General features: G+C 36.3%; 2 protein-coding genes across 3 annotated transcripts; one reads left to right on the plus strand and one right to left on the minus strand.

The window, feature by feature from the left end:
• Positions 1-3,032: 3,032 nt before the first annotated feature.
• LOC114313715 (U-box domain-containing protein 11) lies at positions 3,033-7,021 on the minus strand. 2 transcript variants are annotated; one of them, XM_028260123.2, is made up of 4 exons: positions 6,526-7,021; positions 5,073-5,189; positions 4,558-4,989; positions 3,033-4,462 (listed from the first exon to the last, which is right to left on the minus strand). In XM_028260123.2, exons 1-4 carry the CDS (start codon positions 6,829-6,831, stop codon positions 3,392-3,394), a joined length of 1,926 nt encoding a protein of 641 aa, XP_028115924.2. In that variant the 5' UTR covers positions 6,832-7,021; the 3' UTR covers positions 3,033-3,391. The 2 variants fall into 2 exon arrangements, with proteins under 2 accessions (XP_028115924.2, XP_082726915.1); XM_082870789.1 differs by having other exon boundaries at positions 5,073-5,171; positions 6,526-6,945.
• A 13,679-nt stretch (positions 7,022-20,700) lies between these two features.
• LOC145791945 (uncharacterized) lies at positions 20,701-21,183 on the plus strand. The gene has a single exon (XM_082872397.1). It carries the CDS (start codon positions 20,701-20,703, stop codon positions 21,181-21,183), a length of 483 nt encoding a protein of 160 aa, XP_082728523.1.
• The last annotated feature ends 2,694 nt before the right edge of the window (positions 21,184-23,877 follow it).

Genomic DNA, 23,877 nt, shown 5'->3' on the forward strand with positions numbered 1-23,877 from the left:
ATCAATTTTTATATGCTTATTTATGGGAAGAAATTTTAAATTATCTATAAGTTATGAAATTAATTATTTAATTTTTATCTTTATCTGTATACCATGAAATTAATTTTCATAAATTATTTATCAGTTTTTATATGTTTATCTATATGTATGAATTTTGAAATTCAAATCTTTATCCATAAGCCATGAAATTAATTTTCATTTTAATTAATCAAACAAATAAAAAATTGAGGAAAATAGAAAACACGAAAGACAATCAAAGAAGAGTAGGTTAAGAGGAGATAAGAAGTTATAGATAAGAGTATTTCACAAGATAAAAAATTCAAAATAAAAAAATATAATATGTGATAAAAGGAGAAAAAAAATATAAGTAAACCAAAATAAAGATTTAGATAGATATGTTTTTGATAGATATAGATTAACAAATCATATATTTATCTAAATTTTATTATTTTAATTTTTTTTTGTAAATCAATTAGTTAATCTTTATCTTTATCTGTAGACCACGAAATTAATTTTTATAAATTATTTATCAATTCTTATATGTTTATTTATCTATAAGTCATGAAATTTTTATTTTTCAAATAATTTTTATCTTTATCTAAATGTCATGAAATAAATTTTCATAAATTATTTATGATTTTTTTATATGTTTATTTATAATGAAATTAATTAAAGTACAAAATGAAGGGCAAAAAACATGAGTAATTTTTTTTTAAATCAATTTTTTAACCTTTATTTTTATCAGTAGGCCATGAAATTAATTTTTATAAATTATTTATCAATTTTTATATGCTTATTTATGGGAAGAAATTTTAAATTATCTATAAGTTATGAAATTAATTATTTAATTTTTATTTTTATCTGTATACCATGAAATTAATTTTCATAAATTATTTATCAGTTTTTATATGTTTATCTATATGTATGAATTTTGAAATTCAAATCTTTATCCATAAGCCATGAAATTAATTTTCATTTTAATTAATCAAACAAATAGAAAATTGAGGAAAATAGAAAACACGAAAGACAATCAAAGAGGATTGTCACGTAGGAAAGAAAGAATTTTAAAATTATAAGAATTTAAGAATGAATATTTACAAATTTTTGATAAAACCACTATATTAGATTATATATATAGTATAGATTTCTCGTACTAAAATGGTCTATATTCTATACAGGCTATCCACCACGACATGACTATAGGGAATCATTGAATCCCAAGAGAATGGGGTACAAATAAATAGGAATTACATAAAAGTTCGCACAACTTAACTAAAATTTCAAAATTATAACATTTTGTCAATCCTTGTCATCATGCAAACCAAAAATTGTCAAAAAGGAAAATGCTAATCCACAGCAATGGTCACTATATCCACATCCATCTCAATCACATCATTGTAATGTGAAGCTGTGAAAATACTACATCCCACTGTTATATTTGGTTGAAAAGTTAGGATGAGAGAAATGACCAAAAAAAAAATAGAAAAGAAATTCATCTTACTTTTTGTTTGATTATAATGAAAAATATAAGAAAAAATAAAATAGGAGAAAAATATAATTTCACTTTTTGTTTGTTGGATTCATGACTTTTTTTTTCTCTCAATTTCTCAATTCAACCAAACACAACTTAAAATTCGAATCTTATCAATTTTTTTGTTTTTTTGTTTTATTTTTATTTGTATTTTCATTTTTCTTATCAAATCTTTCAATGAAACAGAGTCTTAGACTGCAAATCCTACATCCTATGATAAAATTGGAATGGCTGAATCTATGTATTACATTTGATCAGGGTAAAGCTTCGAACACAAGGATTACAAACACCAACAAAGTGCGTGTTTGTTCATTCATTTATTTATTCAAAAAAGAAAAAGAGCAAAAATCTTCTACTATTTCATTATATTTATTTTTCCCTAATAAATTTGAAGGAAGATTGAATTCAACAATTATAAAATGTATGTATGACCAATGAAATTCACAACCTTCCCATGAAACATATGTATGACCGATGAAGCCTTTGAGTCTCCGATTTGTAAGCATATAGAATTTCAAATGAAATTTATGTAATTTTTTGATTAAATCAAAAAGACAAATCATCCGCTAAGAGCTTTCCTAATAGAACTCTTATATCACCTTCTTACCTATTTTAAGAGGTTTGATGACCTCTATAAACTTCTAGCAGCTCTTTAAATACTCCCCTAAAATAAGAATTGCTAAAGTGTAGGGAGTCACTGTAGTACCTTTACATATATATACATATATTTTGATTTGCTTTGCTTTATTTAGGGACTGTAGTACACATTTATGATTTTTATTTTTTTTAAATTTATAATGAAAAATTATATTTTAATAGAATAGAGAAAGAATATAGAGTTTGTTAATCGAATACAGAAAAAATAGAGTCTTGAAAAAAGTATATGAAAAAGTGATTCCTAAAATAAGGAATGAATTTTTTAATAATATTTTAGAATAAAATATAAGTAAAGAGCATCAGTAGGAGAACCCCTAAACCCTCTCCTTACCTATTTTAAGGGATTGATGGCTTCCTATACACTACCAACAGAACCCTTAAACATTTTTTTTGTAGAGAGTCACTGTTGCACCCTTATAATTTTTTTTTCTTTTTTTTTTTATAATTTTTTTTAGGCACTATAGTACACATTTATGATTTTTATTTTTTTTAATTTATAATTAAAAATTATATTTTAATAGAATAGAGAAAAAATAAAGAGTTTGTTAATAGAATAGAGAAATAATAGAGAATCTGTTGAGAGAAGTAGATGAAAAAATAATTCTTCAAATATGGAATGAATTTTTTAATAATATTTTAAGGTAAAATATAAGTAATCCGCTAAGAATACTATAAGTTTCCCAAACTCACTTTCAAGTCTTACACAATCTAACAACAGGACAGCCACAATGTCTGCAGTTTATGTGATGTTTCAATATGCATTCAAGAAACAAAATGTCATAAATTATTAGCCAATGGTTTGGATTTTAACCACATACTGAAATTAGCAGCACAGATCATAGAATTGGTAAGAAAAAAGACATAATTCTTCTTCTTTTTTTATGTTCAAAATATCTCAATAATTTTCGGAACATGTTTATTTTCATCCCTCCAACAGAGCAGAGTGGAGATGAAAGAATCTTCAGTAAAAAATTTCAAAACAACAGAATGAATGAAGTCCATCACACTTTGTAAAGAATACACAATAAGCTACGAGAATATGCTTGTATTCTCATGCTTGTATCCTTAGTTTTCACACCCAAAAGGAATCGGCTAACATTAATGGTCAGAAAAGGGGGAAGAAGAAGAAGAAGAAATAACCCAACAAAAAAAAAAAAAAAACCCAAACAAGTAATAATTAGTTTTCCAGTGCTACTACACCTGTTAGACCTGCTGCAACTTCCGAAGATGCTCCAACAATGACGTAGCCTTTCGCTTGGCCCTATCAGTCCCACTATTGGCAAGCTCAGTCAGAGGTATTACAGCACCAAGCCTACTTATACAAGAAAGATTCTCATTATCTCTCTTGCACAAGGAAAGTAAAATGGAGGCTGCGTTCTCTTTGTTACGTGGCAAACCTGTCCTCAAAAGATCAATCAAGATGGGTATGGTGCTAGCTTTTACAATGGATATCTTAGCCTCTGGGTGACTAGCAAGAACCGATAGTATAGTCAGAGCTTCATCAACCATGCAATTACTCAAATCAGTCAGCATGTTCAGTAACTCTGTGACAATCCCCGCCCTCACAGCTCTGCCCTTGTTTCCTTGGTAAATACATAAATTAAACAGTGCTGTTGCCGCATCTTTCTTCCCTCTTGCGCTTCCATTTTGGAGCAATTCTACCAAAGCGGGTATTGCTTCCGATGCACCGATTATTATTTTGTTTTCATCAGCAAGTGACAAACTAAAAAGGGTCGCTGCTGCATTCTCTCTTGCTTCCATGCTTCCAGCTCTAAGCACTTGGACAATGGAAGGAATGGCATTGGCAAGCATTATGAGTCCTTTGTTGTTTTCATATATAGAGAGGTTGAGAATCGAAGTGACGGCATTTTCTTGTGTTAAACCATCGTCTGCTGTTAATAGGTTAACCAGCACCGGAATAGCTCCTGCCTCTGCCATTATTATCCTATTATCTGTGCTTCTTTTGGACAGTGATCGGATTTTGGCCACTGCCACTCTGCGTTTTTCAGTGGATTGGCTTGAGAGATTGCGGACAAGTGCTTGAATGGCTGCTATGTCCCCACTAACATCACGGAATGATCCATCACTCTTCTTTATCCGCCCATTTGCCAATGCCATTTGACCCTCAATATTGTGCTCGACACACCACTGAGTAATTAGACTTCTCAAAACATAATTTGGGGTAAGCGTGAGATTTTGGAGTTTTTGCTGAGTTTTTGGGCATGTTGTGTTGCCACAATCTATCCATCTCTGTATGTAAGATCTCTCATATGTCTGTAAAATCAAGGGGCAGATAAAATTAGAAGGAAAGCATAACAAAGATGGCTGAGCTTTTAAAAATTCTTAAACAACACCATGTCAACATATACCTGTCCTGTGGCAACAATAGCAGGATCCCTCATCAGTTCTAGAGATATTGGGCAAAGGAAATCATCAGGAATTACAGGAGAATCAGGCTTTTTATACTCTTGATGATTTCTGGTCGCATCAAAATTATTTTGTTGACACTCCTCAGATGATGCAGATGAGTCCCTTGGTCTTTCTGATTCAAGATTTGTTTGATGTGTATTATGACCTTGTGAACCATTGCCGTTTGGAGCAGAACCAACCTTCATTTGAACTTCATGATCAATATTACCTATATTCTCTACATGCAAACTTCCCATTACCTTACGGCTAAGTGGTTGCAGATCGATTTCTTTGTCTAGTGGCTGGGATAAGGCACGTGATAATATTGTTGAACTTAGAGGCCCTCCATATCTTTCAGTGGCTCTTCTCAACTGTGTTTTCACTAATTCAACCTAGAAAGAGAAAATCAGAAAAAACATTACCTAGTGTTGAATTCAGCCAAGTCAGAAAATATCATGCAGAACTAAAATCTTACCTGCTCCTGAACTTCCTCTGAGATGTCAAACTGATCATATGCTAGGTTTCCCAATGTGTTCTCTAACTTCCATGTCACACATTGAAATTGAAAGGCAATCTTCTTGGCAGAACCATCCTTAAAAGAAGAAGAAGAAAAAAAAAAGTAGAATTTAGACGGCCATGCAACAATAATTTGAGAATAGCACGACCCAAAAGAATTTCATCAACATTAAGTTTTATGTTTTACAACTAACAAACCAATTGAAACTGCAGCTGTTTTACATTTGTGGTTAATTACTAAACAAAATGAATGGTATGCTTCACAATCTCCAAAATGGTAGGCATTAATTTCAAATTTACTACGGAAAATCTGATTGTAACCATTTTAAAAACTAATACACTCATATATGCACATCAAATAAATAAATAAGTTAATGAAATACAAGGGACGTAAATATCTTTCAGGTAATGACATTCGATCAGCGTGTGCTCTAATAGCACAAGTCATAGATCCTCCTGGATTATGGATTATTGTGGTCTAATAACTAATGATGTTTTCATAAAATATTTGTCACCTACACTAGGCAACCAAAAACATCACACATGAATTGAATCAAGAATTTTATGAGATGAGAAAAACTCAGCTATGATGGTTTGCCACTTGCAAGAAGTTGCAACAAAAATAGATCAATATCTCAGTTTGGAGGAGAAATTTAGAACAAAGTTTGAGGAATCAAAAGGACAAGATGAAGGCGAAAAATAACAAAAAAGGGCATGAATTCCTTAGATTCCACCAAGGATATGGTCTTACACAGATGCAGTTGGAGAACACAGATCCATGTACCTCTTACAGTTGGGGTAAGCAGTGGCTGAATTGCAAAAAGCATGCAAATATAATAATAACTGAATGAATTGAATCCAGCAATTGAATGCAAAAGTGGTTTGATGATAACTAGATCAAGCATAAATTTAGGACAAATAAAGGATAGGAAGATCAAACAACTTCACTTTGTGCAAGAAGACCCAATTATAATTGATCATTGTCAACAACACAATGCATTTGCCTAAATCAATATATGAATTTGCAAAAGCCACCAAGTAATGTTGGCCAAAATTAAGACAAATTAGCTAATTTAGCTAGCTAAACATGGGTTATTCTCCATACACCACCACAATGCCATGCAATAACTCTTTCTAAAAAATTTGCAAAATAAGAAATGGAATTGAGATGTCAATATGTTCAAAATAAAAACTTATATTGGTGGATTAGATTGAGAACTATCTAATCAGCTTGGTCATTGCAAACCAAAACTCACAATCCAAATCAATGGTAAAACCAAAATTCAGCAAACTCAAAAACAGAGAGTAACCCATGATTGTCCTTCAAATTCAATCACAAAATGCATATTACCCACATCCAAATTCATGTATAGAAGAACATATAAACATAATTTAGTTAAATTAGTTCTTACAGAGGAGATCTTGGAATCAAAGTTGGAGGCAGCAGAGAGGAGACGCTTGGCAGCCTGAAGTGCCACAGTGAAATCAGACAAGAAACTAGAAGATTTGGAGGACGAAGAAGCAACAACATCTGAATCCTTAAAGTCCCTAATTTCTTCAAGCAAATGACCCAAAAGAGCGACCCTTCGTGCTAGATCTGTACAGTCCCTCTTGAAGGCGCCTCCGAACCCGGCCAAGGATAGCCGTGCAACGTCGCGAACCAAGCGGAGGGGAGCCTGGGTGGCGTCGCCTGCGACTGCGGCGTCTCCGCCGGCCATTCCGTGGTGGTGGTGGGTGGTGGTGGTGGACTCTGTTTATCTGCAATGGAGTAGCATGGATGGAGCTAAATGGGTTTATGATGTTGGGGCTTCTGTGTGAAACAAAGTATTCTTCTTTTTATTAAAAAAAAAATGTTATAATAGTACGATGAATTTGAGGAAGAAAGTTGGCAGAGTTTGCAATAATAATTAGAATTTTGAAAAAAAATAAACAAATAAAATACAATAAACTATATAATTTTGATATAATTATATTAACAGATTTTTAATAAGAATAAAAATAGATCGCAATAATTTAGATGAGAGAATACACAAAAATATATAACATGAATTATACAATTCAATATAAAAGAATTGACAATATCATTCTTTCATATATATATATATATATGAGTAATAAATTTATAATGACAAATGTGAAGTGTTATGTGAATTAAATTTTTTAAAAGTCTAATATAATTGTACCAATTTTGTGGGACATATTATATTTTCTCTAAATTTTGGAAGAAGTAGGAGTGATTTATCCATAATAATATTAAAGTACACAAAATATTATTGTGGCTTTTACCAATCTTTTTTTGGCTTTTTTTTAAAAAAAAAATGGAAAAAAGTATAAAAGTGATGAGATTTAAAAAATAAACTAGCTTTTAACCTGATTGCCAAAAGAGACCTAAGTCAGTTTCATGCCAAATTATGAGGTCACAAGCAAGGTATATATGTTACTATATTTATTAATATCACAAGAATTGGTGTAAGTTTTCTTGTGTGTCAGATTTACACTAATATTTTTTTTATTATCTATAATATAATTATTTTAAGATTGACTTATTTATTTATAATTTTTCCTCTACTTTTTATGTATATTTATATATTTTAAATGCAGAGAATATTATTGGGAGAAGAAATTAAGGAGGGGATTGAAGTTAAAATAATATATTAAAAGAGAGAGTGAAAAGGGCGAAGAAAACAAAGGAATACAGTTGGAAGGAGAATATTGTGAATGGGATTACAAAAGAAAACTTAGAGCACTTTATGAGCTAGTTCAAGTTTGTGAGCTGTAAAGAGAATTTGAAATTTGCAATCATTGACAATTCTGTAAAAATAATAAGTATATTGTGTTTTGTTTATATGAGAAGAGAAGTGGTTGATTTTTTCTGTTATGGAAATTGCATAGCAGTTGGTGCACATGGCATTCTATTCTATTTATCATATCCAGCTCATATGTCAAATCCACACCACATATTGGTGAATTAGGATCTGAGGTATACGGATACCCCCCAAGTCAAGCCACACATAGCGGGCATGTTAAGGGCCATGTACATTGTACAAGTCGTAAATAATTAATTTAAACATATAAAATTTATTATGAATGAATAAAAATTTATCAAATTTGTTGGCTGGATTCTCTGCTGAAAAATCTTGTTCATCAATGTATTTTAAGAACATGTAAACTAAATATAAAAACAAAACACATAGATTGATAAAATTTTATAAAAAGTTTTAATATTGTCGGGTGTTGAAAAATTATGTCAATCTATGTGTTTACTGTGTTTGATTTTATGTTTAATTTTTGTGTTGATGTACTTCTTGTTGAATTTCAAATCCTCTATAGTGCATTGTTTGTAATGCACAGTTTCTGTTTATATATATTTAAAGTTTTATTCTAAAATGAAGTCTTTTTAAAATACTACAGAATACATTACAAACAATACACTACAGAGGAGCCGAATTCCTTATTGTTTGATTATATGTCTGTTGGCACTAAAATTTATTTTTTCTGTCGAATAAACATAACAAATACAGAGGGCTGATCCAAGGGATGCTAGGAGTAAAAACCATAAGTTTACAGTGAGAGGTGGACCCCAGAATGCAGAGGAAGTGGCAGTTGAAGCCATTTAAAGAGCAAATGTGGCAGATGTAGTTTCTTTTGTCGATTCATCTAGTAGTGTTGTAGGATGTGGCCAAACGCGACCCATGAGTCAAGCCATGAAGTTAGGCATGTCAGTGCTGTAGGGCACGTGGTTCATTTGCAAGAGAAAGAGGAGGCTGTAGCAGAGAAACAGTTGCAAGTGGTAATGGAGATCATGGGCAGTTGTGCAAGAAGTGAGGGCAACTTGCTCCATGATGGGACACATGTCAATAGAGAAATAGCAGGGCCAGTAGCATAAAGGTTGGGAATTCGAAGGAGAAAGGCATCAATCAAACTCACAACCCATGTGGAATTAGGAGTAATTTAACGTAGTTAGCAATAGTTTCTGTGTTTAGGAGTAGTCTGTTTATATTTCAGCCCCTGTGGCTAAATTTTCCTCTGTCAATTATCATGCACATTGAACTTGTAATTTAATTTTTGTAGTTAAGTAACAACTTTACTTGTTCTTCAATCGATTTTCAGTTTATTCACATATGTTTCTTCTCATTACAACCTCCAAAGAAGTTCTTGAATCTGTCAAGGCATAGGACACCAACCATAATTGCTTGATTTGTTGTTTGTTTGTGAAATTTTGGTTGTTCTGTCGAATCACTTCTGTCGATTTGACCCAAACCAGATTTTTGCTAACATATTTTGGCACGCCCAGTGGGACCTGTCTAATTTGGAGTGATGACTAGAAAGAAACAACATGAAGTCTTTAAAGACCTTGAGAAAAGGGTTGAAGATGGAGAAGAGCTGGAAGGTGGGTTTAAAGGAGTGCAAGACAACCTAGCTGATGGCCATTCAGTGGCCAGACAGGAAATAGGCCAAGAAAATGGCCAAAAATGGCCAATCTAGTTGCCCTCTTGTTGATCCAAGAAGGGCTCTTCTGTTGCACACTCAGCAAACAATTGGTTCCATGTCAGCATATGAGAACCAGGCGATGATAGATGACTTGCTGGCTTTGTTTGAGAAAGCCAACATCAAGCCTAGCCAATCAACAAAGATTGCACATGAGACTCAGGTAAATAATGCACAATTTATACCACCTGCAACTTCTCAACAGCATGAAAATGTAAATGAACCCGTGTCATTTTATAGACCTCCCACACTCTAAGAAAGTTATGAGGAGAGAATGACCATAAATCCTGTGTTTGAGAGAGAATACCCCACAAACTCAATGTTTAATCAGAACTTAAATAATATGGAAATGAGACCTGGGGGGCAACTAAGGCCACGAGTGTGTGGTACTCCTGCATGTGGTATTCCTGCATTTGATAGGCCTGGTTATCAGGAACAAAGAAATAGGTCAATGAATCAAGTAAGGCCACAGAATGCACAGGAACATGTCATACAACAACTATATTATGAACCTAACATAATGCATCCAAGACCTAGAGGGCCTAGTCCTCATTTTCCTTACTTCCAACCAGAAGTTCAAGGAGGGAGACAGCAGCAGCAATATTTAGACCCTCAGTTTAATAATAGGTAGCAAATAATGAACATCATACAAGAAATGTATGGTCTAGGCCTGAAAAGGCTAGATAGACCAATATTTAGGAGTCCTTACCCTTCATGGGTGGAAACAACTCCCATTCCAAGAAACTATAGAAATCCTAAGTTTACTTTGTTTATAGGAGAAGAGAGACAGTCAACTATAGAATATGTAAGCAGGTTCATTCTCCAATGTGGAGAACTTGGTTATGATGATAATTTGAAATTAAAACTCTTTCCTCATTCTCTGTCGAAAGTGGCATTTACATGGTTTATTAACTTGCCAGAAAATTCTGTCCATACTTGGCAAGAAATGGAGAGTCAATTTCATACCTAATTCTTTAGAACTGAGCCTGAAGTGACAATGGTGGACATATCAAAATTTAAACAAAGGCAAGAAGAAAGTGCAAAACAGTACATCGACAGGTTTAAAAAAGCAAAAAATAGATGTCATGTGTACATGCCTGAAATAGAAGTTATAAGGTTAGCTCAGAATAGTTTAGACTTTGAACTTAGGAAAAAGTTTGAAGGCATGATGTTTATAGATCTATTTGAGTTATCTTCAAGGGCGACTAGTTATGAGGCCATTCTCAGAGAAGAGCAGCAGAGAAATGTAGCCTCATTAGGAACTTATTATCAAGAGGTTGAATTTGATATTGACATCGACATAGATGTTGCTCAAGTCGTAGGTAAAAAGCCTTTGGTTTGTGAAACTTTAAGGAAAGCCGACAAACCTGTAAGTATGCCAACAACATAACTAGCCAAAAAGAATATGGTTGTATCACATAGGCAGTATTCTTTTGATTTATCAAAACATATGCACTATTTGATGAATTATTAGCAAATAAATTTTTAACTTTGACTCTAGGCCATAACATTCCCAAAGAAAGGGACAAGGTTGGCAAGGAGTATTGTAAGTGGCATAATTCTTTTAGGCATTTCACTAATAACTGTGTTACATTTTGCAGTTGTGTGCAAGATTTGATTCATAAGAGAATGTTGAAGTATGCTAAAAAAGATAAAGGGGTCATGGCAGTTGATAGTGATCCATTTCCCAATATTGTGGAAATCAATATGGTAGCAACTGATTTTCAGTCAAATGATCAAAAGAAAAAGGAAAAAAATCCCAGAGTTCTCTTGGTAAAGTTAAAAAAGAAACTTCACAAGGAGAGAGTGGAGAAAATGGTAAAAGAAACAAAAGGGAAAAAAGTTCAAGAAGAACCTAGTGAGAGGTTCATTTGTTTCAGGTGTGGTACTGATAAAGAAAAGGCTAAGGCCATTGTGATTAATGGAATTCAATAAATTGGAAAGGATGTTGGCCTGAGATTTAACACTATGGGTAATGGTGATTTGCAGATTTTTGATAATGATTGTCTATTCTATGATGGGACAGATCCAATAATATTTAGTCTTGTAGAGAACTATGGCAAGGATGATGCTCCATTTTTATTCCAAGGAGCTCATGTTCATCTATGTTTTAGTGGATCAAGCAATGTCAGGGTTATGCTCAGACAACACAAGGGTGCTAAGCCCTATGGAAGTCCAAGGGTTGTGACTAGGCCATACACTGGCCAGCAACAGCAATCTGGTTCATCATATAGTGGTCATCAATAGGCTGGAAGGCTATATAGAGGACGGTAACAGTTTGTGAGACCATTTGAAGGATTTCAACAGCAACATCATGGCCAAAGAATGAGACCAAAAATATAATTAGTTCAACCAAGGATGGTGAAGCCTCCAATACCATCTCATCTAGGGTGGCAAGGGGTGTCTCACCCAAAGTTCCCAATAAGTGGTTGGAGACAAATGGGAGAAACAAGAACTTAGAAAATGAGAGAACAAAGGAGATTTCATACTATGATGTCTACAGCTGCAGGTAATCAGCCAGTTGGAAGACAGGATCTAGTGTGGACAAGAGATGAATTGGTTCCTATTGCTGAAGGAAAGAAAGAGAAGGGTTCAATTTCTAGAGCCTATCCAGTTCAACCAGTTCAGCTTCTGAAAAGGAAGATGGAGCCAGAAAAGGTAGGTGACAGACCTATTGAAAGGCTCTCTGAGAAAGCTTTGCTGAGGCAGAAGCTGAAAGAATTGGAAAAAGATCTAATGTCTGATGAAGATGATAGTATTGCGAAAGATGTGGTAATTCAGGATCAGGAAATGGTCACTGATAACATGAATATTAAGGAGGAAATTGAGAGATTATTCAAAACAAGTTTTATTAAAACAGCCAGGTATGTAGAGTGGCTGTCTAATATTGTCCCTGTGATGAAGAAAAATGGCAAATTGAGAGTGTGCATAGACTTTAGAAATCTAAATAGCAACTCCTACGGATGAATATCCTATGCCAGTGGCTGACTTGTTAGTGGATTGAGTAGGCCAAAGTAGGATTTTGTCCTTTATGGATGGTCATGCTGGGTATAACCAAATTTTTATTAATCTAGAAAATACACATAAAACAGGCTTCAGATGTCCTAATGTTTTGGGGACATTTGAATGGGTAGTCATGCCTTTTGGATTAAAGAATGCAGGAGCAACATACCAAAGGGCAATGAATTTTATTTTCCATGATTTGATTGGAAAATATTTAGAAGTCTACATAGATGATGTAACCATCAAGTCTGACAGTTTTGATGTACATTTGGAACATCTGCAACAGACATTTCAAAGGATGAGAACTTACAAACTCAAAATGAATCCTTTAAAGTGTGCATTTGGGGTATCTGCTGGAAAGTTTTTGGGCTTCTTAGTGCACCACAATGGGATAGAAATGGATGCCAACAAAGCCAAAGCAATTATGGAGGCAAAACCCTCAATCAACAAGAAATAGTTACAAAGTTTTCTTGGAAAGGTAAATTTTTTGAGAAGATTCATAGCCAATTTAGCTAAAAAGACTTTAGCATTTTCCTCTTTGATAAAAATCAAGTCAGATCATGAATTTAAGTGGGAAGCATGCCATCAAGAAGCTTTTAATTTACTGAAAAAGTACTCGGCAAACCCTCCAATGTTTATGCCCCTAGTGGCAGACAAGCCTTTGAAATTGTATATCTCAGCTTCTGACCTATCGATTGGTTGTTTTTTGGCTCAAGAAAATAGTATGGGGCATGAACAATCCATTTTCTACTTAAGTAGAGATTAAATGATACTGAAACTAGGTATAACTCTGTCGAAAAGCTATGTTTAGCACTTTATTTTGCAGCCATTAAATTGAGGCATTATATATGCTGCCCACAGAGATGTTTATGATAGCACAAACAAATGTTATTAAATACATGCTATCTAAACCAATCTTGAGGGGAAGATAGGGTAAGTGGATTTTAGCATTGATTGAATATTGTCTCAAGTATGTGCCACAAAAAGTAGTCAAAAGGCAAGCTTTGGCTAATTTTATGACAGAACACCCCTGTTCCTCTATCGATTTGGATTTATATGAAATCAATATAGTGGAGAATGAACCTTGGAAGTTAATGTTTGATGGTTCAAAGGCAGATGAAGGAGTTGGAGCAGGTATTGTGTTGATTGCACCAAATAAGCAAATGTACCAGTTTGCGTATCAGTTGGAAGCGCAACATATTCAGTCCTGTAATCAAGCTAAGTATGAAGCTCTAATAATTGACCTAGAGTTAGCCATAGAGTTTAAAATAAGAAATCTTCAAGTTTTTGGGGATTCGCAGTTGGTTATTAAGCATGTCTTAGGAGAATTCAAGTGTGTAAGTGGTGCCCTGGAGTAGTATCTGATTGAGGTCAATTGGTTAATCAGTTTCTTTGATCATGTCACATTTACACACAGATATAGATTAAAGAATAAAGCGGCCAATGAGATGGCTCAGTGTAGACGTGCCCGAACATCCCAGGAAAATCCCGTTTTGTTTATTAGCATACTACAGTTCGGACTCAATGTCACGGTTCTGAATCTAATCTCGCAAAGTGCAATGCAAGACTGTTAAATCACCAAAGAGTCCAAATCCGGCAAATCGTTTTGAAAAACTGATTTTAATAAAGAAGTGCCAAACATGGACTGTTTTGCCAGATACAGAGTCGCCACTTAAATATTTTATTTTGGAAAATTTAGGACACCCTGACTCGTGCCTAAGGCCACGTGTTCGTCATCACCAAAGTTGCCTTGGCTCGGGAACTTGGGTATGAGAGGGGAAGGTCATGTAATGAGCACTCCCGCTCGCCCGATCGAAGATCGGCCTTTACTAACATGATATCTTATTTTTGAAAACACATGCGTTCTTATTCTGGTTATTAACCTATAATTACTATATGATGTGCAAAACACACAAGTATAGACTAGATCGCCTAAGTTGGAACAAATCATCTCATGTTTGTTTGAAAATGGTTTGAAAGTGCTACTCGGAAGTAGGCTAAGACGTGGATTTGCCACCCTCGAGTGGGCTTAGAAAACATGATTTTGCCACCCTCAAGTGGGCTTAAAACTCGCATTTCAATGAATTGTTCCAATTCAAGTAATCTAACCTTCACCCACAGGCATTCAGGCAATTATATCACTTAAGCAGTTAGCCTCATGGCAAGCATGCTGTCATGGCAACACTAACACACATGCAGGATGCTAAAGCGTAAACACTTACAGTGTACTCCGAGCCAAAACAATAGCTAGTTAGTAATCAAATACATGATCCTAGTTTATGTTAAGATGGCTAATGCAACACATGCAAAATGCAACTAGAAATAGGCTCGGCTATTCTAAGATGTCATGTGAAATGCAACACTTGATAATCATGTATTCAAATCGGTATTGAAATACAATGCAGATAGTATGATGCGCCGAGCCCGGTGCATGCAATACAGATGAATGGATGCAAACATGCGAGCATAAGGATGCTAATCTAAACATGACCTAAAACTAACCATCAAAAGCTGATAAGTAAAAGGGAGAAAGACGTGGGGTTGGAAGACATTCACACACTCACGCACACTTATTACAAAATTCGCCCGCTCGATGGAGGGTCCGAATAAATAACACAAGCTAGCTACGCTAAGTTATTCTAACTAATCTAATAATCTAATTAGACTAATTATTACAACATCAAAACTAATTAACTAACAAGCTAATTAATTATTACAATCCAAATTGAAATAAATAGCTACACTAAGCTAAATGAATATTACAAATCCAATTAAATGATTAAATTACACGAACTAATCATGAATACTGAAATGGCCTCGCGGGCGATGAAGAGATGCATGCTCGGTCGACTTCACTCGGAAATCTGTTGCCATGCCTCATGTTGCTAGGAATGGCAACGGGGTGCGGCGGGGCCGGGGATCGCACTCCCCGTCCCCGATCCCCGATGGTGGAAATACCCCCGTCCCCGGCCCCGATCCCCGACGGGGAACCTGTCACTGCCCCCGCCCCCGCCCCCCAACGGGGATCGGGTTTCCACGACCCCGATAATTCCCCGGCTAAAATTAAATAACAACAACAACAACATAAACATCATCCAACAACAAATCTAACACATCAGATGTAAAAAATTCATCAAATGTAAAAAATATATAATTCATCAAATGTAATTCATCAAATATAAAAAATAAAAATAAAAAACAAACAATCTAACACATCTTTCATCAGATCTAAGCATGTTGAATCTAACACAACTTGTATGAGGCAGATCCAAGAGAGGAGGCGACAGAAACGACGGAATGATGGAGATCGGTGTGAGACAGAAGCGACGGAAGAGAGGAGGCAGTGATGGAGATCGGTGTGAGACAGTGAGATCGGAGGGAGGGAGATCGGCAGCGATGGAGACCGGCGTGAGGCAGCGCAGCGACGGAGATCGGTGTGAGGTAGCGCCGTGAGGCAGTGCAGCGATGGAGATCGGAGGGAGAAGAGGGAGGCTGTGGCTGAAGAAGGACGATCGGCGTGATGGCGTCGCAATGGTTGCTGTGATTGGGTCGCGACAGTGGTGAAAGTGAGAGAGAGAGTAGAGTGAAGAGAGAGAGAGAGACACGGAAGACAGATTTGGTTTGGTTACTATCACTATGTGTGTGTGTATGTATATATATCGAGGGGTAAATTAGTAAATTCATTTCGGGGAAAAATCGGGCCGGGAAACGGGGATGGGGCCGGCCGGGTACGGGACTGAGACACTTATCCCCGTCCCCGGCCCGAATCTGTTCAGGGATTGATTTTTAAATACCATCCCCGTCCCGTCAGGGGTATTTTTCGGGAAAAACCCGCACAATTCGGGATCGGGGGGTCGGGTCCCCATCGGGCCGGTTTCAAATTGCCATCCCTACATGTTGCCTCTGTTTGCACTGTTTTTCACCTCTAAAAAATATGCCAACTTCTGAAACACTTCTGATCCACCTCAAGGATATGTTGAAAGGTCATTGGCCAACAAGTAAGGCCATCGACCAGAGGATAATGCTTATTGACCAATTTTGAGTTTATCGGCCAAATATTTATAGCCGATCGACACACTAGATAGCCGATCGGCCATCTCTTCCTGCAAACTCTCCTTTTTGCTACAACAGAGCACAAACAGAGGCATGGCAATGTATTTGCAAGAAAATGTGTGTGCTACTACACCCCTTATCATGTCTAAGGCTCAAAGGTGTGTAGTGCTCGGCTCTTAAGCCATTAATCATGCATTTCGATGCATGATGGCCAAAGAGACCGAGTTGCACAAATCAATATCACATGAATGCACAAAAACATACAAATGCCTTAAACTCTATCATGTTTGATCAAGAGTATCGGCGACCGAGAATTGAGGCACATTTCATCACTTCAAGTATGAAACGTCCCTCGTTCCTCGTGTTTGGCTTGACACCCAAACCAAACACAATACAATGCAAAGTATGCTAAACATAATGCAAATAACAAGCATGCAAACAACATGGCATATAACAAGTATGCAACAATGTCATGCAATGTGACTAGCATGCAAAAACATGCAAGGTACCAAGCAATGTAATAAACATGTAACAACATGCAATGTAACAAGTATGCGACAACATGCAATACGACAAGCATGCAACAACATGCAAGATGGACTTAAACTAAAATGGACAGACCTCAATCATGCCCAAATCAGTGGCCAAAATGATGAAATGATGGCATGAAAAGTGAGAAAAATGCATGCACATGCAATGGCCCATCACATAGGCATATGAACACAACTCTCAAAGGTGCTCAAAAGGGGGGGGCAAATGCAAGTGTATGACCACACTATAAGCTCTGAAATCATGCATGGAATAATGCCAAATCAACCAAACGATACAAGTATGGCATGCAAGAGGCTTAAAGCTTGAAGCTAGCAAAAGGGACTTACACCATAGTTATGCAAAACATGAAGCATATGGCAAGTACAACCCAAAACAGTCTTAGATCATGCCAAAATGAGACTAGAACATGCATGGACCAAAGGTAAAACAAGCCAACATGAAGGGCATAGGGCATGATGCATGCAAGGCCAATAAAGAGGGTTACATTACACCTACCAAGACCAAGCATGGCATGACTTAACCAATAAAAATCAGAGTTATGGCATGTCAAAACAACACCAAAAATGGGCTAAAACCAAGTCAAAATATGCTAGAACAATAAGCTCACTCATTAGGCATGCAAGGCTATCAAAGAGGACTTACACTACAAGTGTAAGAAGCAAATGGGGGATGCTCTAACCAACCAAAAATAGAGCTATATCATGGCAAAATAAGACCAAATACACACTGAAATTGTGGTCCAAAAGCCTAGGCAAGATAGCATACACATGGGCTCTTTTTTAAGACATAAAGCATGAACCCTTCAAAGCATTGAAGGAGTGAAACATGTGAGTGCATGGCAATGAAACATGCTCTGAAATATCATTCCAAATGATGCTAAATCATGCAAATAGCCCAAGCAATGCTTGCTAGTAGCTTAGAAACTCAAGGCTAGTGAGCTAAAATGCACTATGGCTATACAAAGCATGGCATGCATGACCAAAACAACATAAATTAGACCTAGAGCATGCTAAAATATGACCAAAAGCTTCTCAGAGTCAAGCCAAAATCATGCTATAATGATGGTCTAAGGCATGATGCATGTTAGGCTAGTGTATAAGTTTACACTACAAGTGTATGGAGCATGCAAGGGGTGATCAAACCAGCCCAAAACAAAGTTATGGTAGGTCTAAGAAGTCACAAAAATGAGCCTAAATAAAGCCATAAAGAAGTAAAAACACATGCTCATTTGGTTAGCCATCAACACTAGCAAGCAAGACAAGAGGAAAGGGGACCACCCTCTCTTATTTGGAACCTCAAAACAGGTTTTTTACCACTGAAAATCCTCTAGATTTTAGTGGTTAAAAGGCCACAAAAATTTGTTTTAAAAGGCCTTGGAAGATGGCTCAAAAGCTATACAAGCTAAGGGACAAAAGAGAGGACAACCCTCTAGCCAACCAAGGCACAAACCAAGACTTTTAGGACTGAAAAACCAGAGGAAAAATAGAGGTTTTTGTAGTTCAACACCACCCCAAAAAATAGCCCCAAAGTAGTGTGCAAAGATGGTGAAGTAAGCATGCAAAACAAATACAAAAGAGGAGATGTGCTTATCCTTGTAGCACAGCAGCAAAAGGGCCTCTTCTTGGCTCAAATAACCTTCTATCAGCCCAAAAACCAGTTCCAAGAGACCTCAAGCCAATGGTGATCAACTTTGATGAAGGAAGTGTACGCAAACTAGAAGTATTTCTCTATTTCTATGCACTTATATGCAAAAAAGGAGCAAGAGAGAGAGGCTCTAGAGAGAGAGGCAGAGATCTTGCTCTGGAAGTTTTGTAGAGAGAGAGGGAGTTTAGTGAGAGAATCTCTCAAGCTTGTTCAAGAAGTTATATCTATAGAATATGAGATATTTGGCTTCATATATAGCAAAATAAAAGCTTTTGGTCGAAAATATCTGATTTGGGACAGGTGACACAAGCTGGAAATAGCTGAAGGAGAAATATCTGCAAAAAATCTAAGTTTTGGACATTTTTGGCCGATCAGCCAACATTTTTGGTTGATAAGGTTCACTTTTGGCCGACCTATAGCCGATGAGGTCCAATTGTGGCCGATGGAAAAAATCAGTCTTGGTCCCTAACTTGAAGCAAGCCTAATTCCTTTATCTAGACTCCTTTTCAGATCATTATTGAGCATAAACTGTAGCCCCAGAAGTCTTCTTTCCAAATTGGGCAGCCTCACCTCAAAATTCCAAGTGTGCTAAGAGATATCCCTCTTTTAGTGAAGACTGCTCAATTTCGGTCCAACCGGAATGATGCCCAACTTCAACCAATCATATCTCCCCCACCCGGACTCGGCTTTAAGAGATTCTTAAGTGAAAAATGAAGCCCCAGAAGTAAGATTTCCAACGGTGGTGGCCTCATAGTTGAAATCCAAATATACAAATAGGCCTGATTTAGCGAGGGCTGCTCGACTCTCTCTTAGTGATTCCTGCCCAACTTCTTCCTCAGCTAGGTTTCTTCCCTCTTCTATTTTTCTCTTCAACTCAAAAACCCTAAACAAGGTGTTTTGAAAGATTTTTCAAAGATTTCATCTCTCTTTCATTCATTTCCACTTTGTCCTCGCTCGGTTTACCGAAAAACGCGACATTTAACAAAATGCGAGCGTCGGAACATCGTAGGAACTTTATTTCAAAAATATTTTGAAAGAGAGGGTTTTAAGGTCTAAAAACCATTCAACTTAGCTTTGGTCCAAAATGAGGTGTGAGGTTGGGTTTTGACTCTCCTCTTGCCGAATAAATCAAACTTTTGCTCTGCACATCTTTCACCACCAAGTAAACAATCAGTAACGCTCAAGTCTTAAGGTCGGTCAAAAATGCGGTGTCTACACTCAGGCAGCTTCTGGTTTAAAAATATCTAAGGGAGCTCAAGAAAGGGTGATTCGAATTAAGAAAAGAAACTTTTCTGCACTTAAGAGTAGGCGTAGAAATTTCTTGCCTATTTTTACTTTGGATGTGACAGAGGAAGATTGGAGATTCCCTTTAATAAAATGCCTGTCGAATCCTAGTGAATAGAGTAATAGGCAGGTAAGATATCAAGCCCTAAATTATGTTTTCATGGGAGATGACTTATTTAGGAAGGCTCATGATGGTTTGACTTTGTTTGGTATTAGTAAGTTAGACCAAATGAAAGCTATGGTTGAAACACATGAAGGAATCTGTGGGGCCCATCAGGCTGGTGATAAAATGAGATGGTTGATTAACAGGTATGGTTATTTTTGGCTATCCATCAGAAAAGATTTGCATAATGTATGCGAAAGGATGTTAGAATTGCCAGAAGTATGGCAATATTCAAAGGGTACCAGCCACAAACCTTTATTCAGTTGTAAAGCCTTGACCTTTTAGAGAATGGGCAATGGATTTAATTAGGCAAATTTTCCCAACATCTTCAAAAGCACATTCTTATTTATTGGTAGCCACTAATTATTTTACCAAATTGGTAGAAGCAGTGCCCTTAAAAATGGTGACACAGACCCAAGTTATCGAGTTTTTAAAAAAGAATATGATTCATAGATTTGGTTTACCTCAATCCATTACTGTCGATCAAGGAACAATGTTCAATGGGGATGAGATTAAGAAGTTTGCCATAGAATATGGCATTCAGATATTAAACTCTTCACCCTACTATGCTCAGGCAAATGGACAAGCAGAGGCAACAAACAAGATTGTTAAAAACACTTTAGAAAGGATGATTGAAGATAATCCTAGGGATTGGCATAATCTCTTGTCAAAAGTGCTTTGGGCTTACAGAACTTCTAAAAGAAATAGTATAGACATAACCCCATATGAATTGGTTTATTGGCATGATGTTGTATTACCCTTGGAAGTGACAGTGAGGTCCAATCGACTGGCCAGACATTTGGATATTCCTATGGATGAATATGCAGAAGCCTTGTCGATTGAGTTCCAAGACTTAGAGGAAAAAAAGGATTATGGCCTTTAATAACTTAATAAGCTCAGAAAAAGAAAGTTGAGAGAAGTTACAACAAGAAAGTGAAAAGTAAAGTGTTTTCTAAAGGAGAGTTGGTTTGGAAAACCATATTACCAATTGGCCTAAAAAGTCCAGAATATGGCAAGTGGTCTCCAAACTGGGAAGGTCCATTTAAGATACATAAAATCCTTAGAGGATGAGCTTATCATCTTGCTTCTTTGGAAGGTGAGCCACACAAAAGGGTCATTCATAGCAAGTACCTTAAAAAATATTATCCAGCTCTGTGGGAATGCCTGAATAAGCCATGAAAGCATGGGCACACATAATAAGCCATAGGAAAACGTGATAGATTTTCCATTAAGAAATTGTGCCAAAGAGTACAATCCTAAAAAGTACATATCAAAGTAATTACATTTGGTTTAGTCTTTTTGAAAATACATTGAAAGCCTACTCCAAGCTTGAAGGGCAGTTTAATGTCCAATTTTATTTTGCCTAAGTCTGGCTTAAGCTTGCTTTATGGCAGGTGGGCCATCTTCTGCTTGAATGAGAAATGTTGGAAGTTGTTGAGAAAGGCTAGCTTATTCTTGTTCAGCAGTAGCTCTTTGAGCTCTCACATGGGCCAGTTGAGCTTCTAGTTGAACTTCTTTTGCTAAGAAAAAAGAAATCTGAGCATTGAGGGTTTGAGATCTGGTAGAAGCCTCAGTTAAGGCATCAATTGATTTTTTCATTTGATCCACTTAGGTTTCAACAGTTTTTGGGTCAGCATGAAATCGAGTGATTGCCACTAAATGCTGTGAAAGTTCTGAGAGGAAGGTTTGGAAAGCTTGCACTTGATCTGGGTTAAAGATTTGAGGCATCAAAGGTGCAATGGTTTCCAGACAGTCAGTCAAAATTGTGGCTTGAGAAAGAGCCAAACTATCAAGGACTGGCTAAGTATTTCAAAGAATTGGTCTATCAATTTATGCTCCTTATCAAATAGTTGCTTTAATATTTCTTCAACAATTAGATTGGCAGTAGTTTGTTGAACAACATAAATGCCCAAGAGTAAATCTTGCAGAAGAGTAACTCTGGGTTGCTGCAATAAAGAGTTTAAGTTAGTGATTAATTCAAACTGTGGAAAATAGACTACTTGAACATATGTTACCTTTATTGAAGGAGTAATAGAAGTCTCAGTGTTAGGCAAGTTAAAAGTGGCCATAGCTGCCCTTGTTTCAACTTGGTCTAATAAGGGTGCATCTACTAGTAAAGATGGACGGAATGAAGATACTAGGATAGAGGTAGTAGGGAAATGAACAGATTGTGTAAGCATCTCATGAAGAGTTCTCGTGTCACTTGAAGTTGATTCATTATCAAATACCTTAGTATCAGCTCTGTCAGTTTCATTCCTTTGGTTGCAGAATGAAATATGACTATCCTAAGGAATATCATTTTGCTTAGAGACAAGGTCATAGATAGGAGGACTTCTATCGACAGCAGCTGTATGGTTGTCAGGATTGTCAGTTAAGTCAATTGGGTTTTCTCTGACATAACCTGAGTTAATTGGATTTTCTCTGGCATGGCCAGGGGCTTCTAATTCTTCTGAGGAAGAGGCCACACCAGGAAAATTGATGATCTCATTTGTTCCATGGTGCACTCCTCTAAGAGAAAAGGCTATCAAGTCTTCTAGAGCTATCCCCTGAGGAATATCAGCTAAAAGTTGTGCCAATTCAGGGGCCAGTTCTCTTAGGCCTACCCTCTCTGAGCTAAATCTCTCTAGGCTAGTTTGTTCTTCTAGTATGCCAGTCTATTCTTCCTAAGTGAGCTGGGGATTCAGATGCCCTGAGTTTGTTAGAAGAGAAGGCATTTTGGTCTGATCTTCAGGCATAGAAGGGGAATTGATTTGAGTTTTAGACAACTTTTCATTCTCAAGCGTAGAAGAGGATAGAATGGTCTGAGTCTCAGGAAATCTCTCAGGAGCAGAAGAAGATGCAATTGGAGAAAGAAGTCTTCTCCTCTTATATGATTGAAAGTATGTCTGAAAGACAAGAATGAAGTTGGAATAAGGTATCAGTATGATTAAACATAATGTATATTGATTTAGTGAAAGTTTGAATGAAAGCTATACCATTATTGGAAGAGAAGAATAACTGCTAGAAGAAGAGGATACTGGTGTAACAGGAGCTGTGATTTGAGGAGGAGTCGGTTGTTCTTGCCTTCTTTTTGACCTCCTCTCAAAGGCAGCACCATCCTCAGCACCATTCTCTAATTGGGGCTGAGAAGATAGAATTTCTTGGATTTCTTCTTGCCTACTCTTGGTCCTCTTCTCAATCTATATACCTTGGTTGTAAGATATGAATCCTTCACAACTAATGGTGTTTAAAGGATTGCCTTTGGGTTTCTTCGATGGGTTCATTGGAGTCTTGCCTTTGTCCTTAAAAGCTGGATCAGCCTGGGCAAGCATTTCTATAGCCAAAGGAACAAAATGGCTAAGTGAGTATCAACACAAACTCAGAAGTAAACAGTGCGCATAAATAAAGAAAAGGGGAAGTAGAATTACCAATGTTCATCTCTACTCATGTCCTATTGTCTGGATACACATTCCAAAGACAAGCTTGAAGATCTTCTTCAAAGATCAAAGCACCCATCAAAGACCACCATTTAGTGAACCTTATGGTGGTGTAGGGAGTAGTTTGACAATAACAAAAACTAAATTGATCAAATAGATTT

Source organism: Camellia sinensis, chromosome 5 (assembly GCF_055761805.1).
Source record: "Camellia sinensis isolate YWXY chromosome 5, ASM5576180v1, whole genome shotgun sequence".
NCBI classification, from domain to species: Eukaryota; Viridiplantae; Streptophyta; class Magnoliopsida; order Ericales; family Theaceae; genus Camellia; species Camellia sinensis.

What these genes read in the sequence shown, in the direction of transcription:
- LOC145791945 (XM_082872397.1), top strand. Translation starts at nt 20,701, where the DNA reads ATGGTGACACAGACCCAAGTTATCGAGTTTTTAAAAAAGAATATGATT.
- LOC114313715 (XM_028260123.2), bottom strand. Translation starts at nt 6,831, where the DNA reads ATGGCCGGCGGAGACGCCGCAGTCGCAGGCGACGCCACCCAGGCTCCC. An exon ending in TTGATTCCAAGATCTCCTCT is followed by an intron (nt 5,190 to 6,525) that starts GTAAGAACTAAT and finishes TCTTCTTTTAAG; the next exon opens with GATGGTTCTGCCAAGAAGAT. An exon ending in CTATTGTTGCCACAGGACAG is followed by an intron (nt 4,463 to 4,557) that starts GTATATGTTGAC and finishes TTGATTTTACAG; the next exon opens with ACATATGAGAGATCTTACAT.